The sequence below is a fragment of the Diabrotica virgifera genome, chromosome 5 (assembly GCF_917563875.1).
Source record: "Diabrotica virgifera virgifera chromosome 5, PGI_DIABVI_V3a".
NCBI lineage: Eukaryota > Metazoa > Arthropoda > Insecta > Coleoptera > Chrysomelidae > Diabrotica > Diabrotica virgifera.
In genome coordinates, this window is record NC_065447.1 from 205,550,718 (window position 1) to 205,578,647 (window position 27,930).

General features: G+C 33.8%; 1 protein-coding gene across 1 annotated transcript in view; it reads right to left on the minus strand.

Moving 5' to 3' along the window:
• The window catches only part of LOC126885274 (retinaldehyde-binding protein 1-like), a 98,840-nt gene that overhangs the window by 15,035 nt on the left and 55,875 nt on the right, over positions 1–27,930 (minus strand). Inside the window, exons 4-6 of the mRNA XM_050651761.1 lie at positions 22,555–22,616; positions 8,367–8,560; positions 3,827–3,943 (exon numbers count right to left, since the gene is read on the minus strand). Of these exons, the coding sequence (XP_050507718.1) occupies positions 3,827–3,943; positions 8,367–8,560; positions 22,555–22,616 (373 nt within the window). The remainder of the gene's footprint in view (positions 1–3,826; positions 3,944–8,366; positions 8,561–22,554; positions 22,617–27,930) is intronic.

The following is a 27,930-nucleotide window of genomic DNA, read 5'->3' on the forward strand; positions in this document are numbered from 1 at the left end:
GCTCAGACTCAAAATTTTTGGAGTCTTCGCTCCAAATCGTATTAACCCATTGGGTGGTACAGAACAAATACTCCAAATATTTAGTCTGAGCTTTTACTTCATTTTATTAATTTCACTCATTAAATCGTAGAGTTATTGAGTATGATTCAACAAGCCGTAAACTAGTTCAAAACGGGAATAAGTTGGCGCAGATAAATTTTGGTACCTCTATTTTAATATTGCGCAAACTAATAGGCGTTCTGAACTAGTTTATCGGCTTTTTGGAAGACATCCATTACCTGTTAAAGTCGAAATATTAGATAAGGGCACCGCTCGCCATACATTTCTTATTGCGAGCAGTGTCCTCATTTAATAAATCGACTCTACACTTCAACCGTTTGCAAGCGAGAGTAATAAAAGTAACAAGTAATTGGACTTCGTAAGTCCTAGATTTTTACCCAAAGTAATCTAAAGTAGAACCGGAAGTCGATATTTGAACGCTTCGTGTAACTTTGCGTCGATCGATATACGATTTTACTAATTTTGAGTCATTTTGACTAAACTTTGGATCATCATTGTTTAAACAGAAATGACTTCAAAACAGGAATTAAAGATTACAACTCAACTTTTCAATACGCTTCGATTGATGTGTTTCATGTACTATTTCTGCGACTATACCGGCACTTCTGGTTATACCTTTTTAAGCGGAGATGATATAAAAACCAAAACCAAAATTTTTTCTCATCTTGCTAAGGCACGTCGAATGATATATCGCTTATACTATTTCGGTGACTTTAGAACAGTTCATACGGTTGAACTCTAAAACCGAAAATCCGATGTCAAATTTCTAATCTTTAATACCATCCTTGGGTTATAGGCTTTCATTCGACACCCCATTTGTCATTCTATCTGTATTAATAATGGAGGAGTTGTATTCGCGGATGTAAAGACAGATGAACAGACAGTCATGAAACCGGAAGTATATATTTGTTTTCTTCTTGCGAAGTAGCGTCGAATAATATATCACGTGTACTATTCCGGTGACTTTAAAACAGTACTTCTGGTCGCATTTCTAAAACCGGAAGTCCAAGGTCAAATTTGGCACATTTAGTACCATCCTTGGATTATAAGCTTCCATTCGACACCTCATTTATCATTCTACCTAGTATAATGACGGAGAAGTTATATTCGCAGTCGGACGGACAGACGGACAGCCAGCCTAGGTCAAATTTCTCACATTTAGTACCATCCTTGCATTATAAGCTTTCATTTGACACCTCATTTGTCATTCTACCTGGTATAATGACGGAGGAGTTATATTGGCAGTCGGACCGACAGACAGCCTAGGTCAAATTTCTCACATTTAGTACCATCCTTGCATTATAAGCTTTCATTTGACACCTCATTTGTCATTCTACCTGGTATAATGACGGAGGAGTTATATTCGCGGTCGGACGGACCGACGGACAGACAGCCTAGATCAAAGTTATCACCTTTAGTACCATACTTGGATTATTTGCTTTCATTTGACACTTCATTTGTCATTCTACTTGGTATAATGACAAAGGAGTTATATTCGCGGTCGGACGGACCGACCGACGTACAGACAGCCTAGGTCAAATATCTGTCCCCTAGTACCATCCTTGTATTATAAGCTTTCATTTGACACCTCATTTATCATTCTACCTGGTATAATGACGGATAAGTTATATTCACGGTCGGACAGACCGACGGACAGCCAGCCTAGGTCAAATTTCTCACATTTAGTATCATCCTTGCATTATAAGCTTTCATTTGACACCTCATTTGTCATTCTGCCTGGTATAATGACGGAGGAGTTATATTCGCGGTCGGACGGACCGACGGACAGACAGCCTAGATCAAAGTTATCACCTTTAGTACCATACTTGGATTATATGCTTTCATTTGACACTTCATTTGTCATTCTACTTGGTATAATGACAAAGGAGTTATATTCGCCGTCGGACGGACCGACCGACGTACAGACAGCCTAGGTCAAATATCTGACCCTTAGTACCATCCTTGGATTATAAGCTTTCATTTGACACCTCATTTGTCATTCTACCTGGTATAATGACGGAGAAGTTATATTCACGGTCGGACAGACCGACGGACAGACAGCCTAGATCAAAGTTATCACCTTTAGTACCATCCTTGGATTATAAGTTTTCATTTGACACCTCATTTGTCATTTTACCTGGTATAATGACGGAGAAGTTATATTGGCGGTCGGACAGACCGACGGACAAACAGCCTAGATCAAAGTTATCACCTTTAGTACCATCCTTGGATTATAAGCTTTCATTTGACGCCTCATTTGTCAATGACAGAGGAGTTATATTCGCGGTCGGATGGACAGACGGACAGACAGCCTAGGTCAAATTTCTCACCTTTCACCAACCATCCTTGGATTATAAGCTTTCATTTGACACCTCATTTGTCATTCTACCTGGTATAATGACGGAGAAGTTATATTGGCGGTCGGACAGACCGACGGACAAACAGCCTAGATCAAAGTTATCACCTTTAGTACCATCCTTGGATTATAAGCTTTCATTTGACACCTCATTTGTCATTCTAGCTGGTATATTGACGGAGGAGTTGTGATTACAGACAGACGGACGTGGATAATTCAAAGTTTTCACATTTTTTCAAAATTGGGTGAAAACAATAATTCAAAGAAAATTTTTTCAACTTGGTGAAAACAATATATTATTCCAAGTACGCCCTGCTATAATAATGAACCACCCGCATCCCTCAAAACGTTAGTACTCTATACAGTACCGAAATTTCCAAAGGAAAGTTTCAAACGGGCCATTACGCTCCTGAATTTTGCATATGTATATAATATTTTTCGTAGCGCCATCTTATACATAATGGCTACATTAACAGAGCTTAGATTCTTACAGACTCCTATACTTTATTCGTATTATATGTCCAATATTTACGTTTCACATGCCAATTTCTATTAATTGCAGAAATTTATTTTAAAAGTACACCACGCAAAAAGTACTTTATTAATTCACATTTTTTTAACGTTATATCCTTCCATTACATATATTGTAGTGCTAGACGGAATTTTATCATGAAATTCATTTAAATACTTGAGTAATTTAGATATAAAGGCTCTTATATTTATTGAGAAAAAAGCAAAACTTTCACATTTTTTTATAAACAATACACAACAGGTAGGATAGCAAAAATATGGCTGTAATTATCGACATATATTGTTAGTAGGTTAAGCATTTTTCGGTATACATATATGCTCTAGATTATGAGTGGTGTACTTTATAAAGGTGATGAGATCGCCTATACTTATAACATTACCAATGGCCGACCTTTGCCCCTTAATGCTAACAACCAACTTGTCATCGAGAGAGCTCAGTTGCCACAATTACCTCAATTTAATACAATGTATGTATTTATGTATCTAAATATATACAATGTATGTTCCCTATGTCCAGCTGAACGATTTACGTACTGTATATGTAATATAGTAAAAAATGGCGGTACAGAGCCCAACTTGAGAAATATGAAAAAATACACTTTCTCCAAATAACCTTTTTTATTACATGTCCAAATTTTGTGTCAAATTGGAATTACAAAAATCTGACTTAGCAACATATAGCGCACCTATGAGTATAATACGTATTATTATTACAATATTGTGCCTTCGTTTTTTATAGTATAGTGTGTCACGTACTGCCGACGCATAGTTGCAGTACTGTTAAAAATTTGCAGAACTTTGAAAAAAAATTATTGATGACTCTCAAGTAGGTATATGTCGAGTCTATAATAAACTACTCATATTTTCTACTATACTTACATGAACTCGTGATCTTAATTTGGGGCTTATTAAACCTTTTACAATATCATAAATACGTTTAATAAATGGTGATATGTGAACAAGGTATATCTGTCTATGCCGCATTGGAAAAGATTGCTAAAAATATAAATATTATTAATAATGCATCAAAGCAATTATAAATAAATATTAAATATAAATTAATGTAATAATGTTTTTCATTAATCTGTTCTTAAAAATAGCACGCTGTTAGTACCTATCCTTTCCTTACAGACCAGTTTAAAAACACCGAAATAAATTCAAAAACACCGAATTTTTTAAATTCAACACCTAGAGACTTGTAGCTTTTTGCATTGTATTCAGGATGACATCAAAAACAAAGTTTACAATTAGAGAAATGGGTGCATTTTAATGTGCATAAAATGCATTTCAAAAGGGCATAAACATATCAAAATAAGTATATTAAGAGCCAGATTTTGTTATTCGGGTGGTTTTGGGTTCACTGAATACGAATAGACAATCAGAACCAACCTCCGAAGCACCTGGTGCCCATTTATACCATATTTCAGAAATTATTGCAATATGATATTGGTATATAGTATAGGTAGGTACCAATTTAGTGTCGAAAACGCTCGCAACTCCAGATGACATGCCTTAGCACCATGGGCACCCGATGCTTCAGGGCAAGGTGCCGGATCTGATTGCATATTCGTGTTCATTGACTCCAAAACCCACCGAATAACAAAATCTGACCCTTGATATACTAATATTGATATGTTTATGCACTTTTGGATGCATTTTATGCTTTTCCTTTCTAAAATTCCTTTCTAAAATGCAATCGCGGCTGGGCAGACGAGGCAAGGGAGGCTTAGCCTCCCCATAAATTTTTTACACATGCTACACTGTTTTGTTGACTTTGCTATTTTGCTTCGCGTTAGAGATATCGGAAAAATTATTTGAACAAGTTGTTCCAAATAATTTTCTAACCCCACAACCAAATTTCATCACAAAATTCGCATTTTAATTTTTTCATTATTTGTAGTCAGGATCCTAAAACTGGACCGGAGGCTGCTGGATGGAAAGTCTCACTTGCTAATGCTCTCCGCGCAGCCCAGTAGCGGTTAAGGAGACCCGGTCTCCTTAGCGCTGCATTATCGCTTAACGCACACGCTGCCCGGAGATTTAGCAAGGGCGGCTAATCGGCCAGCAGCCTCCGCTCCAATTTTAGGATCCTGACTACAAAAATAATGAAAAAACTAAAAGTGCGAATTTTGTGATTAAATTGGGTATGTGGGGTTTAACCGTTTGGAGGCCTTTGAAATGTGGCTGCACAGACGTATTCTGAAAATAAAATGGACGGCTATGCTAACAAATGTAGCAGTCCTTAAGAGAACAAATGCTACCCGCGAGCTGCTGATAACATCAAATATAGAAAGATGGTCTATTTTGGACACGTAGTAAGGGGAGACCGGTATAATATTCTTCAACTTATTATGATGGGTAAAATCGAAGGACGCAGAAGAATTGGTAGAAAGCAGGCCTCTTGGTTGAAGAATATCCGGGAGTGGACAGGAATAAAGAAAGCAGAACAACTATTTAAAATAGCTCGAGACAGAGACAGTTTCGCCATGTTAATCGCCAACGTCAAGGGGACTTAATAGGGCACGTTAAGAAGAAGAAGGGGTTCGAATAATATTTGGAACAATTTGTTCAAATTACTTTTTCCGATATCTGTAATGCAAAGCAATATATCGGTAATTTACCGTGTTTTTGGATTCGCAATAGGCCGCTTTTAGAATTAAAAAACTTCAGTTGAGTATCTTAAAAAATGTGAACCATCAACCTGTATGGACTACAACACTTCAAATCTGTATTTATTTTGATATGCATATCTACTTACAGAGATAGAATTAACAAATAAACGACACAAACTTTGGTAATACACTTTTACAATTAGACTAACTATTTTTAAAATGATATGATATTATGCAATTATGAATTATGATGATATTATAAAATGTAAATAGGAAATGGTCCAAAAATGGGGCCTTAAATTCGATTTTTTGGCGTATTTTTTTTAGTACAAATTTGTCTAGATAGTTTAAAGTTAGGTACAGCCTACTCTATTGTAAAAATCACGAGCCGCCACTGCTAAAATGCCTTTATTCCTTTCCTTTTCTAAAATGCCTTTATGCATTTCCATCCATTTTTCTATTGTAGATTTTTCCTAAGGTCATTCTGAACACAATGCAAAAAGATGCAAGTCTCTAGGTGCTGTAATTAAAAATAGATTTACATATTTTTTCCTAAATGACCTTGTATATTTTAAGTTTTGGCTTTAAGGGCGTAAGAGCAAAATTTCGCGCCAATATGTTTTAAATGCATTTTTTGTCTAATCCTTAGAAAACTAATAAGTATGTATTTTTTAAAAAAGATTGCATTATTACCGAGGACCGATAGTCCCTAAAAACTTCTATAATGTTTATTTTAATAAGTTACAGGGGTGAAAGAAGGAGAAAATTTAGTGTGATTTTAATTTCAAATATCTCATTCAAAAAAACTTCTTGGTTATTCTAGAGACTTTTGGGCCTTGGTAATAATGTAACCTTTAATTCTGCGTTTAAAGTTTTCAAAAATACTAATTAGTTTTCTCAGGATTCGAAAAAAAAAACGAATGAATGCGTTTAAGATATTTGGTTCGAAATGTTGCACCTACGTCCTTAAACTACATAATATTAGGAAATATAATTATCAACCTCGTTACGTAGTAAATAATTACATCAACGTTTTATTGATTTTGTTATCGCATAATATTTTTACGCTATATTTCAAAGTATGTACTATAAAATTGAATTTTAAAAATATAGATATGTTTTTTAACTTTTTAAAGACGACCTAAAAAATAAAAGTTTATTACATTTTGTTATCCAGTGACGTGACTTTATTTTTATATCTAAACGAGTTTTGATACATTTATTGATGGATTCGAGCCGATCCAAGCCGAGCAATTATTGACAAGCTTGAGCTTGGTTCGAAATTTCGAGCCTCGGATACGTCTCTCAACATCAAAAAGACGAAGTTTATGAAAATTAGTAAAAACAACCATAATACTAATGAAATCTTGCTAGTAGAGGGCCAGAAGATCGAAAGAGTAAAAAAGTACATTTACCTAGGAAGACTTAACAGAAAATAATAACTACACTGCAGAAATCAAAGTCAGAATCGAAAAAGAACGTCCTAATTTTATTAAAATGAAAAAAGTTCTATGTAGCAAAGATTTAACATTAGCTCTGAAAGTACGCCTAATACGTATACAGTGTACTAAACCATGAAGTGGAACCATGGACGTCAAATCTAGACACAATGAGACGACTTAACGCCTTTGAAATGTGGAACTATAGAAGAATTATGAAGGCTTCCTGGGAAGATAGAGTCACGAACAATGAAGTATTGAGTAGAATAGGTAAAAAGAAGGAAGTTGAAGTTTGAAAGAAAGTTACAGTATCTCGGACAAGTGATGCGGGGCGAGAAGTATGGCATCCTGCGACTCATAATGCAAGGAAAGATAGATGGCAGAAGAAGCATCGGAAGAAGACGAATTTCATGGCTGAAGAACCTTAAAGAATCGTTTTGATGCAGCTCAAAATAACTATTTAGAGCTACTGCCTCAAAAATTAAAATAGCTACGATGGTGGCCAACCTCCGTTGCGGAGATGGCACCTGAAGAAGAAAAAGTATTAGAGTATTAGCTAAATTATTGACCAGCTCTTTAAAGAAAGCTCTGCTTGTTTCGAATTCAGCTCGGCTCGGCTCAAAAAAACTGATTCGGCTCGAAGCTTCGCACGCAAGAAACAAACCGGCTTGAGCTTGTGACCATCCCTAGATACATTTTTCAATAGGTTTGTTCTAGCATGTAGTTTTGTATGGTTTGACACTAGATTATTGTACTGCTTTACTGCGCATGTGCAATGCGCAAACTGGTAACAAACTGTTTCTTGCTAGAACGCTTTTTTATCGGAGAAAAAACCAACGTCAAATTGTTTGTTTTTATTTATAATTTTGAGGTTAGATTAGAAACACATTTTTCTTTATCCAAATTTTCAAGATTTATGCTAAATATTGAAAATTAATGTTATAAACGTAAATAATGGTAAGTATTATAGTCAAAGCATATTACTTTTATTTAAAATGTATAAACCTCAAACAAATAATTCCACTGCGCAAGTCACATACTGAAAATATGAACAAAATCCGCAAACTCTTTTGACCGTTTTAAGCTAGTTTCCAAACCAAAATTTTCTTGCGTTAGAACGCTCGACTAGTAGTTTCAAACTAGTAATTTGTGTGCTTGAACGCCATCAAACAAATGCGCATGCTTCTGATAGATTCAAACCGTGTGAAACTGATGCTAGAACAAACCAATTATCTTAACTTCTGTTTAAATTTGACGCAAAATTACTTGTTCTGGTCTTATAATTATGGGTACTGAATCTGACAATATATTCAAACATTTTTTTATAGAATTTCAAGAAATGGGACCAGTATCAAGAGAATTACTTACCTCCCCCCATTTGATCAAATAACCAAATTCGTTTGCAGTAAACAATGGTACACACGAAGCTCCAGCCCCTTGTGCACATATAACGTGTGTAATCCCCATAACCTGGGTTTCTTCATTGTCTACCAGAGTCTCAAAAGTAATTGCATCAGCTCTTTGCACATCTAAACTTGACATTTTGTCAAGATCTACCAGTTCTGTAAACATAACATTATGTAATAAGCAAAATATTTATACATATTAACATAAATTCAAACATTAAAAAACAGGCGGCTAGTGCATAAGGTGATACAGTAGCGATCAACAGGTAGCCAAAACGCGTTCCAAGATTGCGGCTGTAATTTTGAATATTTTTTCGAGATATTTGGCACACGTATTCGTAATATAATAAAGAATGGCGGTACAGAGCCCAATTTGAAAAATATATTAGTATGTGAAAATTACTTTGTAATTAAATACAATATTAAAAAAACGAGCCTGCACCGCCATTAAGAAGAACAAAAAAATACACTTTCTTCAAATAAACTTTTTTATCCGATGCCTAGATTTTGTGTCATTTTGGAACTAATAATGAAATAAGAAAATTTAGTATTTCCAAAATGACACAAAATCTAGGCATCCGATAAAAAAGTTTATTTAAAGAAAGTGTATTTTTTTGTTCTTCTTAATAGCGGTACAGGCTCGTTTTTTTAATATTGTATTTAATTACAGAGTAATTTCCACATATTAATATATTTTTCAAATTGGGCTCTGTACCGCCATTCTTTATTATATTACGAATACGTGTGCCAAATATCTCGAAAAAATATTCAAAATTACAGCCGCAATCTTGGAACGCGTTTTCGCTACCTGTTGATCGCTACTGTTTCCTCATAATATACAGGGTGTCCCGAAAAGAATGGTCATAAATTATACCATAGATTCTGGGGTCAAAAATATGTTGATTGAACCTAACTTACCTTAGTACAAATGTGCACATAAAAAAAGTTATAGCCCTTTAAAGTTACAAAATTAAAATAAATTTTTTCAATATTTCGAAAACTATTAGAAATTTTTTATTGAAAATAGGCATGTGGCATTCTTATGGGAGGAGCATCTTAACAAATAATTATAGTGAAATTTTTGCACCCCATAAAATTTTTATGGGGTTTTATTCCATTAAACCGCTCCCAAACTTTTGTGTACGTTCCAATTAAATTATTATTGTGGTACCAATAGTTAGACACAGTATTTTTAAAACTTTTTGCTCTTAGTCCTTTTTCGATAAACCAGTTTTTATCGAGATGCGGCTTCTTTTTTATATGTTTACATAAAAATTGTATGGGGGTTTCGTTCCTTTAAACCCCCCAAAGGTTTGTGTACGTTCCAATTAAACTTTTATTGCGGTACCATTAGTTAAACACAGTGTTTTACAAACGTTTTTGTCTCTTAGTACATTTTCATATTATAAAAATGTAAATTATAGATTTTTCATATTATTACCAGGTCTCTATAATCGTACTTAACCATGTACAAATAGGTAGTGGATTTGACAAATATTCAAAATATCTCGATAAAAACTGGCTTTTCGAGAAAGTGCTAAAAGTCAAAAAAATTTTAGAAACACTGTGTTTAACTAATAATACTTTAAGAATATTTTAATATGAACATACACAAAAGTTTAGGGGGGTTTAAGGGAACAAAACCTCCATAAAATTTTTATGGGGTTCACAAATTTCACTATAATTTTTTGTTAAGATATTCCTGCCATAACAATGCCACACGTCTATTTTCAATAAAAAATCTCTAATAGTTTTCGAAATATCGAAACAAATTTAATTAAATTTTTTAACTTCAAAGGGCTATAACTTTTTTATGTGCACATTTGTACTAAGCTAAGTTAGGTTCAATCAACATATGTTTGACCCCAGAATTTGTGGTATAATTGATGACCAATCTTTTCGGGACACCCTGTATAATCTAAGTTAGTTCAACATACGCAACCAGCGATATTTGTTCTTTTGAATTACATCTGTCTGAGCAGATGGGATGTGAATTATAAATTGTAAAATTCCCTCATCTTCCTATAGTTCTCACAATCCGCATAGCTTGCATTTTAAGAAGCCTCGGATGGTGTAACCAGAAAAGGTTTTCCATTGTTTTTAATCTGGTAGGATATAAAATGGTAACATTTTATGTGCTATTAGATTAAAAACTTAAAATTGTTCTAGCAGATGTCGCTAGGACATCCCTATCATTTCGATCGTTTCAATCCGTGACTGCTGTCGGTGTATTATCCTGGTTCATTCAGAGAGAGGAGCATATGTATCTCCTGATGAGGGGCTGAGAAGCCCAGAAACTGATGGAGTTACTTGCTGTACTTTCTAGTTGAACAAGAAATACAATACGGCTGCAGTTTCGGGTTACAACGTGATTGAAAATAGAAAGACGGCGAAAAAACCCAGACGCAAAGTTTACTCTAATAAATAAAATTAAAATAATTGAAATAAACCTATAAACAATATTTTAAATCCAAGACTTTTCGCCGAAAGAAACTGCTTTCTGGTTACATCCGGAATCTCCGGCTTTATAAGCACGGAGGCGACGAATATAGAAGAAAGTAGAATGGACAACGGTCACGTATCTACTCCCTTTTCGTCTAGGAAAAAGTGCCGAAAGACACTTTCGAGTACTCAAAAATCTGAGTAAAGAAGAACAAGGGGGAAAGGAAGTTTTGTTTTAATTAGATTCAAAGCTGGACCAACATCTACAGATAGCTATTTCTGCATCTTATGCTTCATCAGTGTAGCTATGCAGTCCCAACTCTGAAACAAAAATCAACAAACCTGCGTTTTTAAGGGAAATCACCGCGATGCAGTAATTCCACCTTTGAGACGCAAAACAGCGACATCTCTAGTAAAACTACGAAGACGACGAAAAGACTCAGATGCAAAGTTTACTGTAATAAACTGATGAAGCATAAGATGCAGAAATAGCTATCTGTAGATGATGGTCCAGCTCTGAATCAAATTAACCCGCCGTTACACGCGTCTTCTATTGTGACGTGGTTGCACGCGTATGAGCGTCGCCCTCACCTACATAAATTCGACTTATTTCGAGGAAGAATGAATGTCAACATGTATAAATATAAAATGGGTTGTACTCACATATTATAGAAAGTCTCGTAAACCAATTTTTTTATTAATTTAACAAAACAAAAGTAAAAATAATATACATAGATCAAAAGCAAGTTTTCTTAATTTTCAATTTCAGCAAGCCACTGAAGAAATTAACGTTCTTTACGCGAATTCATTTTACTAAAAATACAAATTAAAATTAACAACTGTTCTGAAGCTATTTCTTTGTGGCATTTATGTAATTAACTATTAATATTTTGTATTTTGATAACGACGTCCGAGGTGGAATTCGAAACGTCAATAAAATCAATTTTTCAAGTTAAATTGTGGCTTATTTCCCAATTAGAATAGGTCAATTTAAAAATGGGTTCTTAACCAGTGGCGCACCTAGAATTTTCCTCTGGGGGAGAGGGGGGTCTTGCTTGGGCACCGAAAGTTTTTTGTATTATTTGTGAAAGACAAGTTACATTTTCCTACTTTCTTTTATATATATTTCTATATGCTCTGGGTGGGATTTTAACCCCCAAACCCCCCGCTCGGTGTGCCACTGTTCCTAACCTAATCCAAACAATAATATTTTAATTAAACCTACCTAAATATTAAATAAAAACCTAAAAGTTTCTTTGAGATAACAGAAACGTGATTTCACCGTGATTGCACGCGCAGTGAGGAATTCCCTCACTTGAAGAGGGATGTCTCTTCTTTCAACTATCACACAGCACACTGACCGCCTGAAATATTCTATAACTTTTTCATACTTTCTCATGAACCATGCTAAAGGCATTCCTGGGTGCTTAAGGTTATCGTATTAGTTTACACAATTTCATTGGTTATAAACAAATATGGTGAGGGATTCCCTCATAGCGCGTGTGATGGCGGGTTAAAACAAAACTGCCTTTCCCCCTTGTTATTCTTTACTCAGATATTTGAGTACTCGAAACTGTCTTTCGGCAATTTTTCCTAGACGAAAAGGGAGTAAATACGTGACCGTTGTCCTTTCTACTTTCTTCTGTATTCGTGGTCTCCGTGCTTATAAAGCTGGAGATTCAGGATGTAACCAGAAAGCAGTTTCTTTCGGCGAAAAGTCTTGAATTTAAAATATTGTTTATAGTTTTATTTCAATTATTTTAATTGTTTTATTACAGTAAACTCTTCATCTGGGTCTTTTCGTCGTCTTCCTAGTTTTACTAGAGATGTCGTTGTTTTGCGTCTTAAAGGAGGAATTGCTGCATCGCGGTGATTTCCCTTAAAAAGGTAGGCTTGTTGATATTTGTTTTAGAGTTGGGACTGCAAAGCTACACTGATGAAGCATAAGATGCAGAAATAGCTATCTGTAGATGGTGGTACAGCTCTGAATCAAATTAAAACAAAAATTGCCTCCCCCCCCCCCCCCCGAAATTAAAAATGTTTATTCATTTTTAATTAATACAGGTAAATTGTTGTTTCTTCTATGAAAATGAAACAGGAGCTAGATGCCCAAAGCTTCAATCGTTTTCTTCCATGTCATCCTATCTTGTGCTAGGTTTTTCCAGTTTTGTACTCCTAACAATCTCAAGTCAGATTCTCTTTTACCGATTCTCTTTTCCCTTTTGTGCCAGCTTCAGTATTTATTAATTGATGGATTTGACCGTTATTTGATGGAAGTTCATTTTATCTAACGATAAAACACTGAAAACGTTTGTTTTCTATACTTCCACAAAATTTATTATAACTATGTGACTACAGCTGTTTCTGCAGAGTGCCTTTCTCAAGTGATTTAGTTTACTATGGGTTTGCCTTTTTAAAGTCTTTAACTGAAGAGGTTGAGGAGTGGAGAGCTGTTTGTCTCGAGTTGGTCATTCAGAATTATATCTGTATATTTTTATTTATTAATTTCCATAGATTCTAATAAAGATAGCTTAAGGCCTTTATTTTGAATATGCAGAATTTGAAACTCTTCATTAAAAGAATGATTATGATCTAGGAGATGAAGTGCGTACGTAGAAGTGTCTGTTTTTCTATTGTTGAAAGCCATTTTGTGTTGTGCTATCCGTTTGTCAAAGGTTCTGCCAGTTTGACCGATGTAAGTTTTCGGACAATCACCATAAGTTAGTTTGTAGACACCACTCTGTAGTTGTTTTCTCTTTCGGCTCTTATTGTTCTTAATATATTTGCTTAAGTTGTTGTTAGTTCTGAAAGCTGGCGTTATTCCTTTCTTTTTGTGTATCTGGCTATTTTTGTTACCTTGCCAGTAATAGAGCAGAAGGTACTGGGTTCTTTCTGCGGTGGTGGATGGACTAATTTCAGGGCTTTCTTATGTAGTGTTCGCTTTAAAATTTTATTAATTATTGTTTGTTCGTTATAGCCATTGTTTATTGCTATTTGTTGAATGATGTTCAGTTCTATTTCGAAGTTATTTTTTGACATGGTAATTTCTGTCAGTCTATGTATAATGCTATGGTAGGCTGCTAATTTGTGTTGTGTAGGATGAGATGAAGAATTGTGTATAGTTGTGTCAGTATGGGTAGGTTTATGATATACGGAGAACTCATGTTTGTTGTGTAGCCTGGTAATTGTTACATCTAAAAAGTTTGTGGACTTCTTGAAATTTGCATAAGTCAAGACTATTTTGAATTCAATAATCAAATATACACAAACAACAGTGCAGGACTTATTATGGGTAATCCTCTAAACCCATTGCTATCAGATATATTTATGAACCAGCTTGAAACAACAACTTCTAAACATCCCGTATTTAAACAGTTCTTATATTGGTGGAGATACGTGGATGATATACTAGTATACTTTACAGGAACTAACAGACAATTTGACCAATTTCTATCATACATTAATTCACTTCATAGTAATATTGAGTTTACAATAGAAACAGAACAGAATAACTCCATAAACTTTCTAGATGTAGCAATTACCAGCCTACACAACAAACATGAGTTCTCCGTATATCATAAACCTACCCATACTGCCACAACTATACACAATTCATCATCTCATCCTACGGAACACAAATTAGCAGCCTACCATAGCATGACACATAGACTGACAGAAATTCCCATGTCAAAAAATAACTTCGAAATAGAACTGAACATCATTAAACAATCAACTATTGTCAATGGGAAATAAACCACAATTTTACAAAAAAAAATTATTTTATTAACGCTTCGACGCCCAAGTAGGGTGTCGTTGTCAAAATACAAAATAATACTGATATTTTTTTATAATTTAATGTTGGGTTTTTTCAACATTAAGCTAGAAATAACTACGGCACTTTTCACAAATAAACTTTATTACAATAACACAAACTTTTTGTATTAAAGTAATAATTTATGTGGGATCGGACACAAGCCCTATCTTCCCGTTTTCATATTTTTTTATTATCATTAAACAAATAGCAGTAAACAATGGCTATGACGAATAAACAATTAATAAAATTTTAAACCAAAAACTCCATAAGAAAGCCCCGAAATTAGTCTATCCACTATCTATTTAGTCTATCTATTTCGCAATGTTTGAAACTTTTTGTTATCCATACATTTGTATTATTTCATTCTTCATTTTTCTTCTCCAGATATGCCCATCTTTTATACCTGTATATATAGGGTGATTGATTAATAGGGTAAAGCTCAATAGATCCGCTATAGTAATAGACAGCAATAAAAGTTAATAACAAAAATTTTAGCCACCTTTGAACTTCACATTACAAAATTAGTTAGAATTTTACAGGGTGTTCGATAACACAGTGGCAGACCAAACTTTTGTTTTTTTTTTTAAATGGAACACCCTATATTTTATTTTAAATTCGAAATACTGTTAACTTCTCCATCACAAAAATATAAAGGTTTGTTATGTTATACAGGGTATTTACAAAGTTATAACAAATTTTATCTGAAAATCGTAACAAGTTCAACTCCATGTATAAATAAAAATAGGCAAGACAGCAATGGTTTATTAATGTCATATTTTTTTACTTATTGTCAAAATTTTCAAGAAAGATTGATATTGCTAATTTTCTTTATATCAAATACAGGGTGAGTCAAAACGCAATACAATATTTTCTCAGTAATTTTAAATGGAACACCCTGTATTTTATATCACTATTGAAAAGTACTGTTACCGTACTTTAATTTTTAGATGTCATTTCCTATGTCTCAATTTATTAGTTTTCGAGATATTTTCATTTTTCAATTGACAAGTAGCGTGGCCACCCAAATCACCAGAATTTAATAAACTGGACTGATTTTTTTGGGGTTACGTTACTAATGAAGTTTATAAAATACCTCCAACAACAAGGTATGAGATGAAAAATAGAATACAAAGTGTATTTCGATGTGTTAATTTACAAATGCTTCGTAGAGTAAGTAGCTCATTCAATGATCGTTTTTAGGCGTGCATAAATGCGTTAGGAGATAATTTTGAACACGTTATGTAAATTAAAAATATTTTATTAAAAGTAACTTCTAATTTTTTCAAACATTTTTTTTGAAGTTATACTTCTTTACGGGCGTAATGACGGTGAAATTTTATATGGGAAAACCTAGCGACCGGGCGCATGCGCATTATAACTTTGTTCTGATTGGATGTTCAAATGACATGACAAAAATTATCCAATATGGCAGCTGTGGCACAGCTGTGGGACTGTGCATGGTTTGGTTATAATGTATGCTTGTTGCGTTTTAAAATTTGTAGGAAGAGAAACAACAAACAAAAAGTTAGTTAATGGTTATACTGCCTTTTTAAATAGTTTTCATATTATATTTTTGGACTTATTTACATAGAAGAGATGATTGTTGCATGCCAATGTGAAAGCTCATCAAACTGTGCCTAGTATGAGTGCCGCAGATCTCGCTTATTCAAAGCTAAAGAATCTTTCACTGGTAAGTGTTTTATAAATAGTTGATCAAATTTTGTTATGATATTTGAACATAGTCACTTTGCACGACGCAAGTGATTGCGAAATTTATTAGTCGTTATACGGGCTCCGATACCTACCTTGAACCTACCAAAATACATAAGTAGTATGTAATACATATAGGGCCGGTTGTTCGAACGCTAATCAACAATGATCACTATCAAATATTTAATTGCTGTCACCAAAACTGTCAATGTCAACTTTTATTGGGTTGCTGAAAACATAATTGATTATAATTATGAGATTAGTTAATCAATTAACATAACAGTTATTAACATAATTGATTTAGTAATTTCATAATTGTAATCAATTATGTTTTCAGCAACCCAAACAAAGTAGACATTGACAGTGATTAAATATTTGATAATGATCATTGTTGATTAGCGTTCGAACAACCAGCCCTTATTTACATAATTTGATTACCATCAAAATTTCTATCAATATTCACCTAATATATTGTCTTCTTACTCTATGGTTTGTTGTATTTTTTCAATTCTAAATCATTTCAATTCAAAATCAAAATAATTTGATTTACATAAGTTAAAAATGTCAAAAGGTTAATCTGTTTAGTTAGACGATCTTCGCACATAATGACAAGCTGTCTCTGTGGCGAAATTTTAATGCGGGTGAATTCCAATACAACGCAAATACCAGCCGCGTGGTAAGTTGGTTCGAATCCCAATAGAAACTTTTATTTTTTTATTTTTTTTATACATTTTATGATTGTAAGTATATTTATTATATAATTTTATTTTCAGAAAATACGTATTTAGTTAAAAAATTTTCCGACAATTAATGTTCAGAAATCATTTGTGGCATTTTTAATGTGTTTTTTGGCACTGTTTTAATAAAAATGTTTGAGAAGTAGTAAGTATAAATTAATTTAATATTTAAATAAAATATAAATAAAAAGTATATTAATTTCGTTTATAATCATATAATCATATAATAGAAGTATAACTTCTTACGTGCGTACAAAGTACACACACATTCTTTTTTTGCAAAATGTATTACTGATAAATTATTTTTCGTTCGTTATTTGTTACATTGTTACATTTACATACAAAAGTAGTGTTTAATTGTCTTCACAAAATGTTGTATTTTGTGTTTGTGTGTTTTTTTTGTAAAATGTATTACTAATTTTCTTTCTTTATTTGTTACATCTACATAAAAAAGTAGTTTTTAATTGTTTCAAAAATGTTGCATGTTGTGGTTGTGTTTTTTTTTTGTAAAATGTATTAGGTCTGGATCCCGCGTATGAAAAAAAGTTAATTAATAGCAAGCTGAAAATTTGTTAATAGCTTAAGGACGTCTAGTCGGACAAACTTTGATATATGAGAACACTGAAACAGGGGAAGTTTTAATTTTGGAACAGGTTAAAAATTTGGAACGGTCAGACCACGAAAACGGCACATGTATTTTGTCCGACAGAACAGACTTAAACTCTCCGAACAGAGATTAAACTCTCATGCAAAAATCAGACTGCTATTTATCACCAAATGGGCGTTTTAATCAGTGGAACAGGTAGAATATGTCAAATGACAGGAATTATGACAGGTGATAAATAGCATTCTGATTTTTGCATCAGAGTTTAATCTCTGTTCGGAGAGTTTAAGTTTATTCTGTCGGACAAAATAAATGTGCCGTTTTCGTGGTCTGACCGTTCCAAATTTTTAACCTGTTCCACAATTAAAACTGCCTCTGTTCCAGTGTTCCCATATATCAAATTTTATCCGACTAGACACCCTTAAGCTATTAACAAATTTTCAGATTGCTATTAATCAACATTTTTTTCATACGCGGGATCCAGACCTATATTACTAATAAGTTATTTTTAATTAAAAGACTAAGTTTTCACTCTAATGGCACATAACATATCCCACCAGAATGAAATTGAAAATGGTTATTTATTTTTATTTTTAATTCTTTATTTGCTACATTGTTACATTGATTACCGGATTGATATTCAGTAATCGTCAATTGTCAATTTAGTCATGGCTTACTTAAAATTTAGATAAATTTAGTCACCTAAAATAATTTGCTCTGAAAAATGAAAATATCTCGAAAACTAATAAATTTTGACATAGGGAATGTTATATAAAAATTAAATTACAGTAATGTTACTTTTCAATAATGAGATAAAATACAGGGTGTTCTATTTAACATTACTGAGAAAATAATGTACTTGCGTTTTGACTCACCCTGTATTTGATATGCAGAAAATTAGCAGTATCAATAATTCTTGAAAATTTTGACAATAAATAAAAAAATATGACATTATTAAACCATTGCTGTTGTGCTTATTTTTATTTATACAGGGAGTTGAACTTGTTACGATTTTCATACAAAATTGGTTATAACTTTGTAAATACCCTGTAGAACATAACAAACCTTTATATTTTTGTGATGGAGAAGTTAATAGGATTTCGAATATAAAATAAAATATACGGTATTCTATTTAAAAAAAAAACAAAATTTGGTCTGCCGCTGTGTTATCGAATACCCTGTAACATTCTAACTAATTTTGTAACGTGAAGCTCAAAGTTTGCGACAATTTTTGTTATTATCTTTTATTGCTATCTATTACCATAGCGGATATATTGAGCTTTACCCCACTAATCAATCACCTGCATTCTTCTTCCGCTCCCGTCTATTTCTATTTAGCTTCAATTTTATGGTTTTTGCTTAAGATCCAGATCTCGTTAGCAAAAGCACCGTTGGTAGGATAACCCTTGTATACATATATTCTTCTTTCTGCTCCTGTGGATATTTTCTTTCATCTCCTCAGCATCTTATTTAGACCTCCAGCACTTAGCACAGCTTTAGCCATTCTTTTTTCGATTTCTTGAGTCTCAAAATTATATTCCTTTCCCAATTTTTAATTGCACATGCTACATGCTGTATGTGAGTCAAACTGTAGTGTTGTGGGATAAAAATAAAAAATGAGTGAACCGAATGATCAAAGGGATGTTAAAAGAAGAGAATGTAATGTGACTGGATAAGAACCATGATATGGCAGTTAATAGAGTTGTGTGAGTCCTATTCCAATTTGTGGGACTGAAAATTGGAATAGGAAATTGGAATGCAAATTTTATTTTATTCAGCAAATATTGAAAATTAGCGGCAGACATTCCAAGAAAGTTTATATAACATGCAGGATCTTTCCGTTGTAGTTTTTCCGATAATTATATTCTTATTTGATTTTTCGTTAATCTTCCTTTTTAATCCAACCCCTCAACCATTACGTATGAGTCCTTCTATTTCCAGTAAGAGACTTAACGGTTATGTATAGTTTATTTATGATGCTGTGACCAAAGTGCTATCAGAGACAACTTGTCTCATGTGAGAGTAACTCTCCAGTCGCATAAACTCAGGTGTTATAGAGATATATCTCATATTCTATAGAAACATATCTGAAATAAATTTCTCATGAGACCAAAATCTCAAGAGATTTTAATCTCATTGTGGACACTCACCTTAAGAAACACCGTCCCAAACTAGAAAAATAGTCCTGAACTAGGATACAACTGGAATGACCTAGGGCCCTAATTCGACGAGAAAATGCAAAACTAAAATTTACGAAACAAAAGAATAAGTACAATGCTAAAAAAGGAAATTCGAAGAGTCACTTACTCTTTTAGGGGGATCTTTCACACAAGTCGAATTGATGTTTACATCTTGATTGCGAAATGGAAATTAACCTTCCCATGACCAACCTTTTTTGTTACACGCATGACCAAGGGGGGGGGGGGAAATGACCCCAGGTCAAAAATGTCAAAAACGTGAGTATTAATGTCATGTGTAGTGTGTATGTTGAGTAAGTGTCTTGTTGCTTTGCAAAGTCGACGTCATTAGCGTAAAACTACTTGGAATTACACATAATAGACGGTATTTTACTAAACATCAACTTCAGAATATATTTTTTATTCGTTAAATATAGGGAATTTTTTTTATTTCAAAATTTGAGGATATCTAGAATGATATTAAAGTCAAATAAAAAAATAATGAGTTAAAAATTGAAAATACTTTTGAATTAATTAAAGAAAAACATACGCTGGGGTCACAATTTCCCCCGCTTGGTCATCCGAAGGTTAAAAAGAATTGAAAAATTAGGCCTTTTATAACAAAAAAAAAAAATAGTTAAATGTAGCGCATGTATCATGAAGGAAACGGTATAGGCGAGCGCCACACCCTTAATTTGAGGCTTAGACATCGAAAAAGCGACCATGATAGGTGAATGGCAAATTTTGGTCATTCTTATGATGGCAATATGATGGCAATATGAAGTTAGTTCATATTAGTGAAGGCAAAAAAAAGCTTAATTTGGATTAATTAAGCGAGAATGGCTAATTTTTGTTTTACTTTATGTTTTTGATGGTTCTGAAAACGAAAATGAGGTTTATTTTGAATTTTAGATGGGGAACATTGTCAAAATCGCAATTTTACCTTAAACACAAAAAGAAAGTGAAATCACGTTATTCTTAAAACCAAAAGTTGCGCCATTTCTTTTCTAAAAAACTATCTAGAATTGGTGGAACATGTTCAAAAATCAAATTTTATGAAAAAATGCGAAAAATCAATTTTGATGATTTTTCATATTTACCTCGCTGTATATTTAGTCGCTCTAAATATTTCCCTTTTGAAAATTTTACTGTGTGATCTTTAAAGTATTTAGATAACAACGAGCTTTGTCCAAAATGTTGAAACAAATTAAAAGAGGAGTTGTTAATTTTTAAACCTTTTGTCGTCACATTTCGTCAGTTTCATGTTTACTTAAAAAATTTGAGTAACAAACTTTTTAGTTTATAACTTTAACCAACACAGCAATAAAACATACTTCATGAAGAAGTTTTTTGGAAAATTTCAAGTCAAAATATACAATAGGAAAAAAGTTATGTGACTTTATAGACGAGTGGCACTCCCCCAAAAAACGCTTAATTTGGATTCATTAAGCGAGAATGGCTAATTTTTGTTTTACTTTATGTTTTTGATGGTTCTGAAAACGAAAATGAGGTTTATTTTGAATTTTAGATGGGGAACATTGTCAAAATCGCAATTTTACCTTAAAAACAAAAAGAAAGTGAAATCACGTTATTCTTAAAACCAAAAGTTGCGCCATTTCTTTTCTAAAAAACATTTTATTCTTTGTACCCTATATTTTAACATAAACTTGATTAAAAAGATGAAATTTCAAGTTTTGTCACTCAACTCTTGCGATTAAACTCTGAAATTCAGGAATCTGCAACTTTTGCATTCAACAATTCATAACTTTTATTATAATAACACAGAAAGATTGAAACAGGTAACATTGTCTTCAGAAAGGTAAGAAATATATACTATAAAAATTACAAAAAAAATATTAAACTGGAACAGAGTTGTAGCGAGTTAAATGAAAAAAAAATATGATTTTATTTTGATAATATTTAGGGTAAAATTTCAATTTTTCCAATGTTCCCCCACGTAAAATTTAAAATAAACATAATTTTCGTTTTCAGCACCATCATAAACATAAAGTATGACCAAAATTAGCCGTTCACCACACCGTGGTCATCACACCACACAGAATCTTGGGAAATAAGCATATTTTGGGGTATGCCGTTCGTTTATAAAGTCTCATAACTTTTTTTCTGTTGTATATTTTGACTTAAAATTTTTCAGAAAACTTCTTCATGAATTATAATTTATTGCTGTGTGAATTATAAACTATAAAGTTTGTCACTAAAATTTTTTAAGTAAACATGAAACTAACGAAATCTGACGACAAAATTTTTAAAAATCAACAACTCCTCTTTTAGTTTGTTTAAGCATTTTGGACAAAGCTCGTTGTTATCCAAATACTTCAAAGACGACAAAGTAAAATTTTCATAAGGAAATATTTACACTAACGAAAGCTAGAGCGAGGTAAAATTGAAAAATCATCAAAATTGATTTTTCGCATTTTTGCATAAAATTTGATTTTTGAATATGGTCGACCAACTCCAGATAAAAATAAACTGCATATTCAGATCCAACGACCTCGAAAACATAAAGAATCACCAAAATTGATCATTCACCTTAAAGTTGATTTTCGTGATAGTTATAACGTAATTTTAGGGGTTGCTGCCGCTTGCTTAGTATGATAACCTTATTTACTACAAATAAGAAATTAAAGAAGATTTTAAATACTTACTAAAATTATAAAAAACCACTCTTCTTCCATCTCGATCTCTAAAAGGGCTAACAACTATGTATCTGGAATAAACCAAAAATATATTGTTTATTTATTTTATTAATTATCCACTATTAGTATTGTTTTGAAAACTGCTACGAAACTACTTAAAATAGAGTCAAATGTAGCAGGAAATTCCGAAATACTTCGATGTGTTTATAAGTTGTTTTTATTTTAGTAACAAAACTGCGTAAATATTTCCATAACCTATTAGGTCTGGATCCCGCGTATGATAAAATAGTTGATTAATAGCAAGCTGAAAATTTGTTAATAGCTTAAGGGTGTCTAGTCGAACAAACTTTGATATATGGGAACACTGGAACAGGGGAAGTTTTAATTGTGGAACAGGTTAAGAATTTGGAACGGTCAGGCCACGAAAACGGCACATGTATTTTGTCCGACAGAACAGACTTAAACTCTCCGAACAGAGATTAAACTCTCATGCAAAAATCAGACTGCTATGTATCACCAAATGGGCGTTTTAATGAGTGGAACATGTAGAATATGTCAAATGACAGGAATTATGACAGGTGATAAATAGCAGTCTGATTTTTGCATGAGAGTTTAATCTCTGTTCGGAGAGTTTAAGTCTATTCTGTCGGACAAAATAAATGTGCCGTTTCCGTGGTGTGACCGTTCCAAATTTTTAACCTGTTCCACAATTAAAACTACCCCTGTTCCAGTGTTACCATATATCAAAGTTTATCCGACTAGACACCCTTTAGCTATTAACAAATTTTCGGCTTGCTATTAATCAACTTTTTTTTATACGCGGGATCCAGACCTATATTCATCAATTGATTTAAAGCATGTTATGATAAACACTTGTTATGTTTTGCACATAAAAACGCTTTCTCCAACTTCCACATACCTATTGAAAATAATAAAGAATACTTTGTCGAACTTTCCCTCTTAAACGAAACAACTACTTGGAGAGGGAGTTATTAAGATCTGAGCAAAACTAATGTTAAGGGGATGGGTACGTAGTTTCTGCTCCAATCCTATTCAAATGGGATTAATTTTTTTCGAATCCTGAGAAAACTAATAAGTATTTTTGAAAAATTTAAACGGAGAATGAAAGATTACGTTATTAGCGAGGGCCGAAAGTCCCTGGGAACTTCTATAATGTTTATTTTAATAAGTTACAAGGGTGAAAAACGAAGAGAAAATTTAGTGTGATTTTTAATTTCAAATATCTCATTCAAAATAAACTTTTTATTTATTCTAAGGGACTTTCAGCCCTCGGTAATAATTAGTCTTTCATTCTGCGTTTAAAGTTTTCAAAAATATTTATTGGCTTTTTCAGGATTCGAAAAAAAGGAACACAATGTCCGTGGTAATATTTTCCAAATCTATCTTTGTCATACAACGCACTCAGTCGAATAGCATTTAATATTGTCATTCAGAGAGTAACAATCAGTGACAATTTTAAATATCTGACATGGCATCGGGGGGGTTTAAATGGGGTAGTGATGCGCATCATAAGGTGTTGCTTCCAGATAACACCTCTAGCCTCTCCTACTCAATTCCTATCCTCACCTCCGAGAAGTGTGATCCGGATCACACGGGTGAACCCCGGTAAACCTGAGCAACCCTATTGGAGACTGAGTAACCAACCCCAGTGGAAGGTGGGGTCAGGGCTGACGAGGAAGGGAGAAATGGTCCTCCGAAAAGGGGGTTGGGCATGAGGCTAACTCCCTCATCTCTTAAAAAAACTATTGTTACGAAATCTCGAGATAGAAAAGCCAGACTGAATTCAAGACGACGACCCAGGCACCGAACTATGGACAATGATTTAAAAATCAGTACTTGGAATGTAAGAACGCTGTATACAACAGCGGGACTAAAGCTGCTCCAAGATCAACTTCTAAAATATAGAATAGACATTGCAGCCATTCAAGAGATGAGATGGACAGGAACCGGCATTATGCAGAAAAAAGAACATGATATCTATTACAGCTGCAACCCGAACCGACATGAGTTCGGAACCGCGTTCCTAGTATCAAAAAAAATAAAAAATTTAATTATTGGTTTTAAAGCCATAAATGATCGGTTATGTATCCTTCGAATAAAAGGAAAATTTTTCAACATATGCCTGATCAACGTGCACGCGCCAACCGAGGAAAAAGACGAAGAAATTAAAGATCAATTCTACGAAAACCTTGAAAGAGCATATGATAACTGTGCCAAAAACGATAATAAAATAATCATTGGAGACATGAACGCCCAGATAGGAAAAGAGATTTGCTACCAAGATTATATTGGTAAACACAGCCTTCATGACGTTACTAATGACAATGGTTTAAGACTTATTAGTATGGCAGCTTCCAAAGATTTAATTGTGGGAAGTACATGTTTTAATCATAAAAATATTTATAAAGCAACTTGGATATCACCAAATAGAAATACCACAAATCAAACTGATCATGTTATAATTGACAGAAGGCACTTTACAAACCTAATGGACGTGAGAAGTTACAGAGGCGCAAATATTGACTCAGACCATTTCATGGTAGAAGCCAAGTTACGACAAAGAATTTCCAATGCCAAGAAAGAAAGGGGCACTAGACAAGTAAAATATAATTTACATATGCTAAAAAATGAAAACATAGAGGAACAGTTCCAGTCAAATATAAAAGAAATCCTAGAACACACCTGGGCAGTCGACCAGTCAAGCACGGAAATGTGGAACAACTGCAAGGAGGCTCTGAAGTTAGCAGCCAAAAGCACCTTGGGAATATCCCGAACCCAAGAAAGAAACGACTGGTTCGACCAAGACTGCAAAAAAATAACAGATGAGAAGAACGAGGCATTTAGGACCATGCAACAACGGAAAACTAGGACAACAATAGATAGATACAAAAACTTAAGAAGAGAGGAAAAACGCATACACCGAAAGAAGAAACGAGACTCAGAAAATGACATATTAGAACGGCTTGAAAGCCATATGAGTCACGGAGAAACAAGAAAGTTCTACCATCAAATAAATACTATTAGAAAAGGATTCAAACCGAGAATCAATTATTGCAATGATAAGGAAGGTAACTTACTTACCAACAAAGATGATATCCTGTTACGATGGGTAGGGCACTTTCAAGAGTTGCTGGAAGGGGAACCTACTAACAACATAGAGCTGGAATACCGAAATGAGGAGCTCGTGGAACCCCCCTCGGTAGAAGAAGTGAAAATATCTATTGAAAAACTAAGGAACCACAAATCTCCAGGCAGCGATGGCATCCCAGCAGAGTTATTTAAGCACGGTGGAGAGCAGATCACCAAGGTTATGCGAGAAATTGTTTGTAAAATTTGGTCTGAGGAGCCAATGCCTGAAGAATGGAGTTTAGGCTTAATATGCCCGTTACAAAAAAAAGGGAAACCAACTGGAATGCAATAATTACCTCGGTATAACTCTCCTAAATACAGCATACAAGATATTGTCAAACATATTACACGAGAGATTGAAGCCCTATACCGATACGTGTCTAGGAGAATATCAGGCAGGATTCAGGCGCGGACGTTCAACCATTAACCAGATTTTTACACTACGACAGATCCTCGAAAAACCGCAAGAGTTTAACATAAATATGTACCATATTTTTGTCGATTTTAAAGCGGCATATGACAGTGTCTTAAGACCAAGTCTTTACAATGCTATGAATGAGTTAAGAATTCCAAAAAAACTCATATCTATGATAAAAGTGACAATGGCGAAGATGCTATCAGCAGTAAAAATTCAAAACTACTCGTCAACCCCATTCGAAATACATAAGGGGTTAAGGCAGGGAGATGCGCTGGCGTGTCAGCTTTTTAATGTAGCCTTAGAAAAAATTGTACGAGAGGCTAATTTAGATAGCAGAGGAACAATATTTAATAGATCAGTCCAAATTCTTGCATATGCAGATGATGTGGACATTATAACAAGAACCAGGGCGAGAACTGCGGAAATCCTAACCGATCTAGTAGCAGCAGCAGAACTAATGGGGTTACATATAAATCAAAATAAAACAAAATTCATGGCGACCAACACAAACACAAGAGCTGGAAATGTTGATGCAGATCTAATCATCAATGACCAAAACTTCGAAGCGGTCAAAGAGTTCATATATCTAGGGACATCGGTTAACCCCAATAATGACACATCTGAGGAAATAAAAAGGCGAATAATAATTGCAAACAGGTGTTATCATGGTCTATCAAAGTACTTATCTAACAAACGTCTGTCTCAAAAAACTCGTATAAGGCTGTATAGAACATTGATAGTCCCCGTTCTCACATATGGTTCAGAGGCATGGACGCTAACTAAAACAGATGAATCCGCTCTATCAATTTTTGAAAGAAAGGTACTACGCAAGATATTCGGAGCGGTTTGTGAGAACGGAATATGGAGGCGTAGATATAACTTTGAACTGCAGCATATCTACAAGCAAACGTTTGGTGGAAAAGATATTATCACTATAATTAAGCGAAATCGCCTGCAGTGGGCAGGACATGTAGCCCGAGCCCCTGAATCGAACATGATAAAAAGGATTCTAACAGCTCAACCCGTGGGAATGAGAAGACAGGGTAGACCAAAGTTGAGATGGATGGACGGGGTAACACAAGATGCCGAGAAGATCGGAGTCGGCAACTGGAAAGTGCAGGCAAGGGACAGAACAGAATGGCGTAGAACGCTTGAGAAGGTCGAGGCCCTCTAAGGGCTGTAGCACCATGATGATGATGATGATGATGATGATGATGATGACATGGCATCGGGAATATTTTGAGTTGTTGATTAAATAATGTTGATATATAGTGTATTTGATAAATAATTTATTTATGGCGTGAACTTAATAAAAAGTTAATTGTTCGTTATTTATGTATGATCCAAGCAGAGAATTGACCAGGATATATTCAGTGATCCAAGTATTTTGTTGTTAAAGATGTTCAAAATTGTAGTAGGGCAGTCAATGGGGTTATTTGGCTCCGAATTCCATCCTACCACATAGATTTACTTGATATATTCACAATTAGTAGAGAATAGCTCAAGAAACTAAGTCTACCCTATGTCGATGTGCGCTTTTATCTTAGGGGTGGTTTCCACCCCTTCTCGCGGGTGAAAAAAATGTTGGTTAAAATAACCACGTAAGTGGCTAGAGAACCTAATTCTAAGCAAAAACTGTTCAATATTTTTTTTTTTGAAAACTCAATCATTTTTGAGGTATTCGTTGTTGAAAATTTGCCGTTTTCATTGAAAAATGACACCTTTGCGGGCGGTTTTTTGCGAATACCTTAAAATATATGCATCTAACGAAAAAAACTATACAAAACATTTTTGTAGCTTGTAAAAAAATAAAGAGA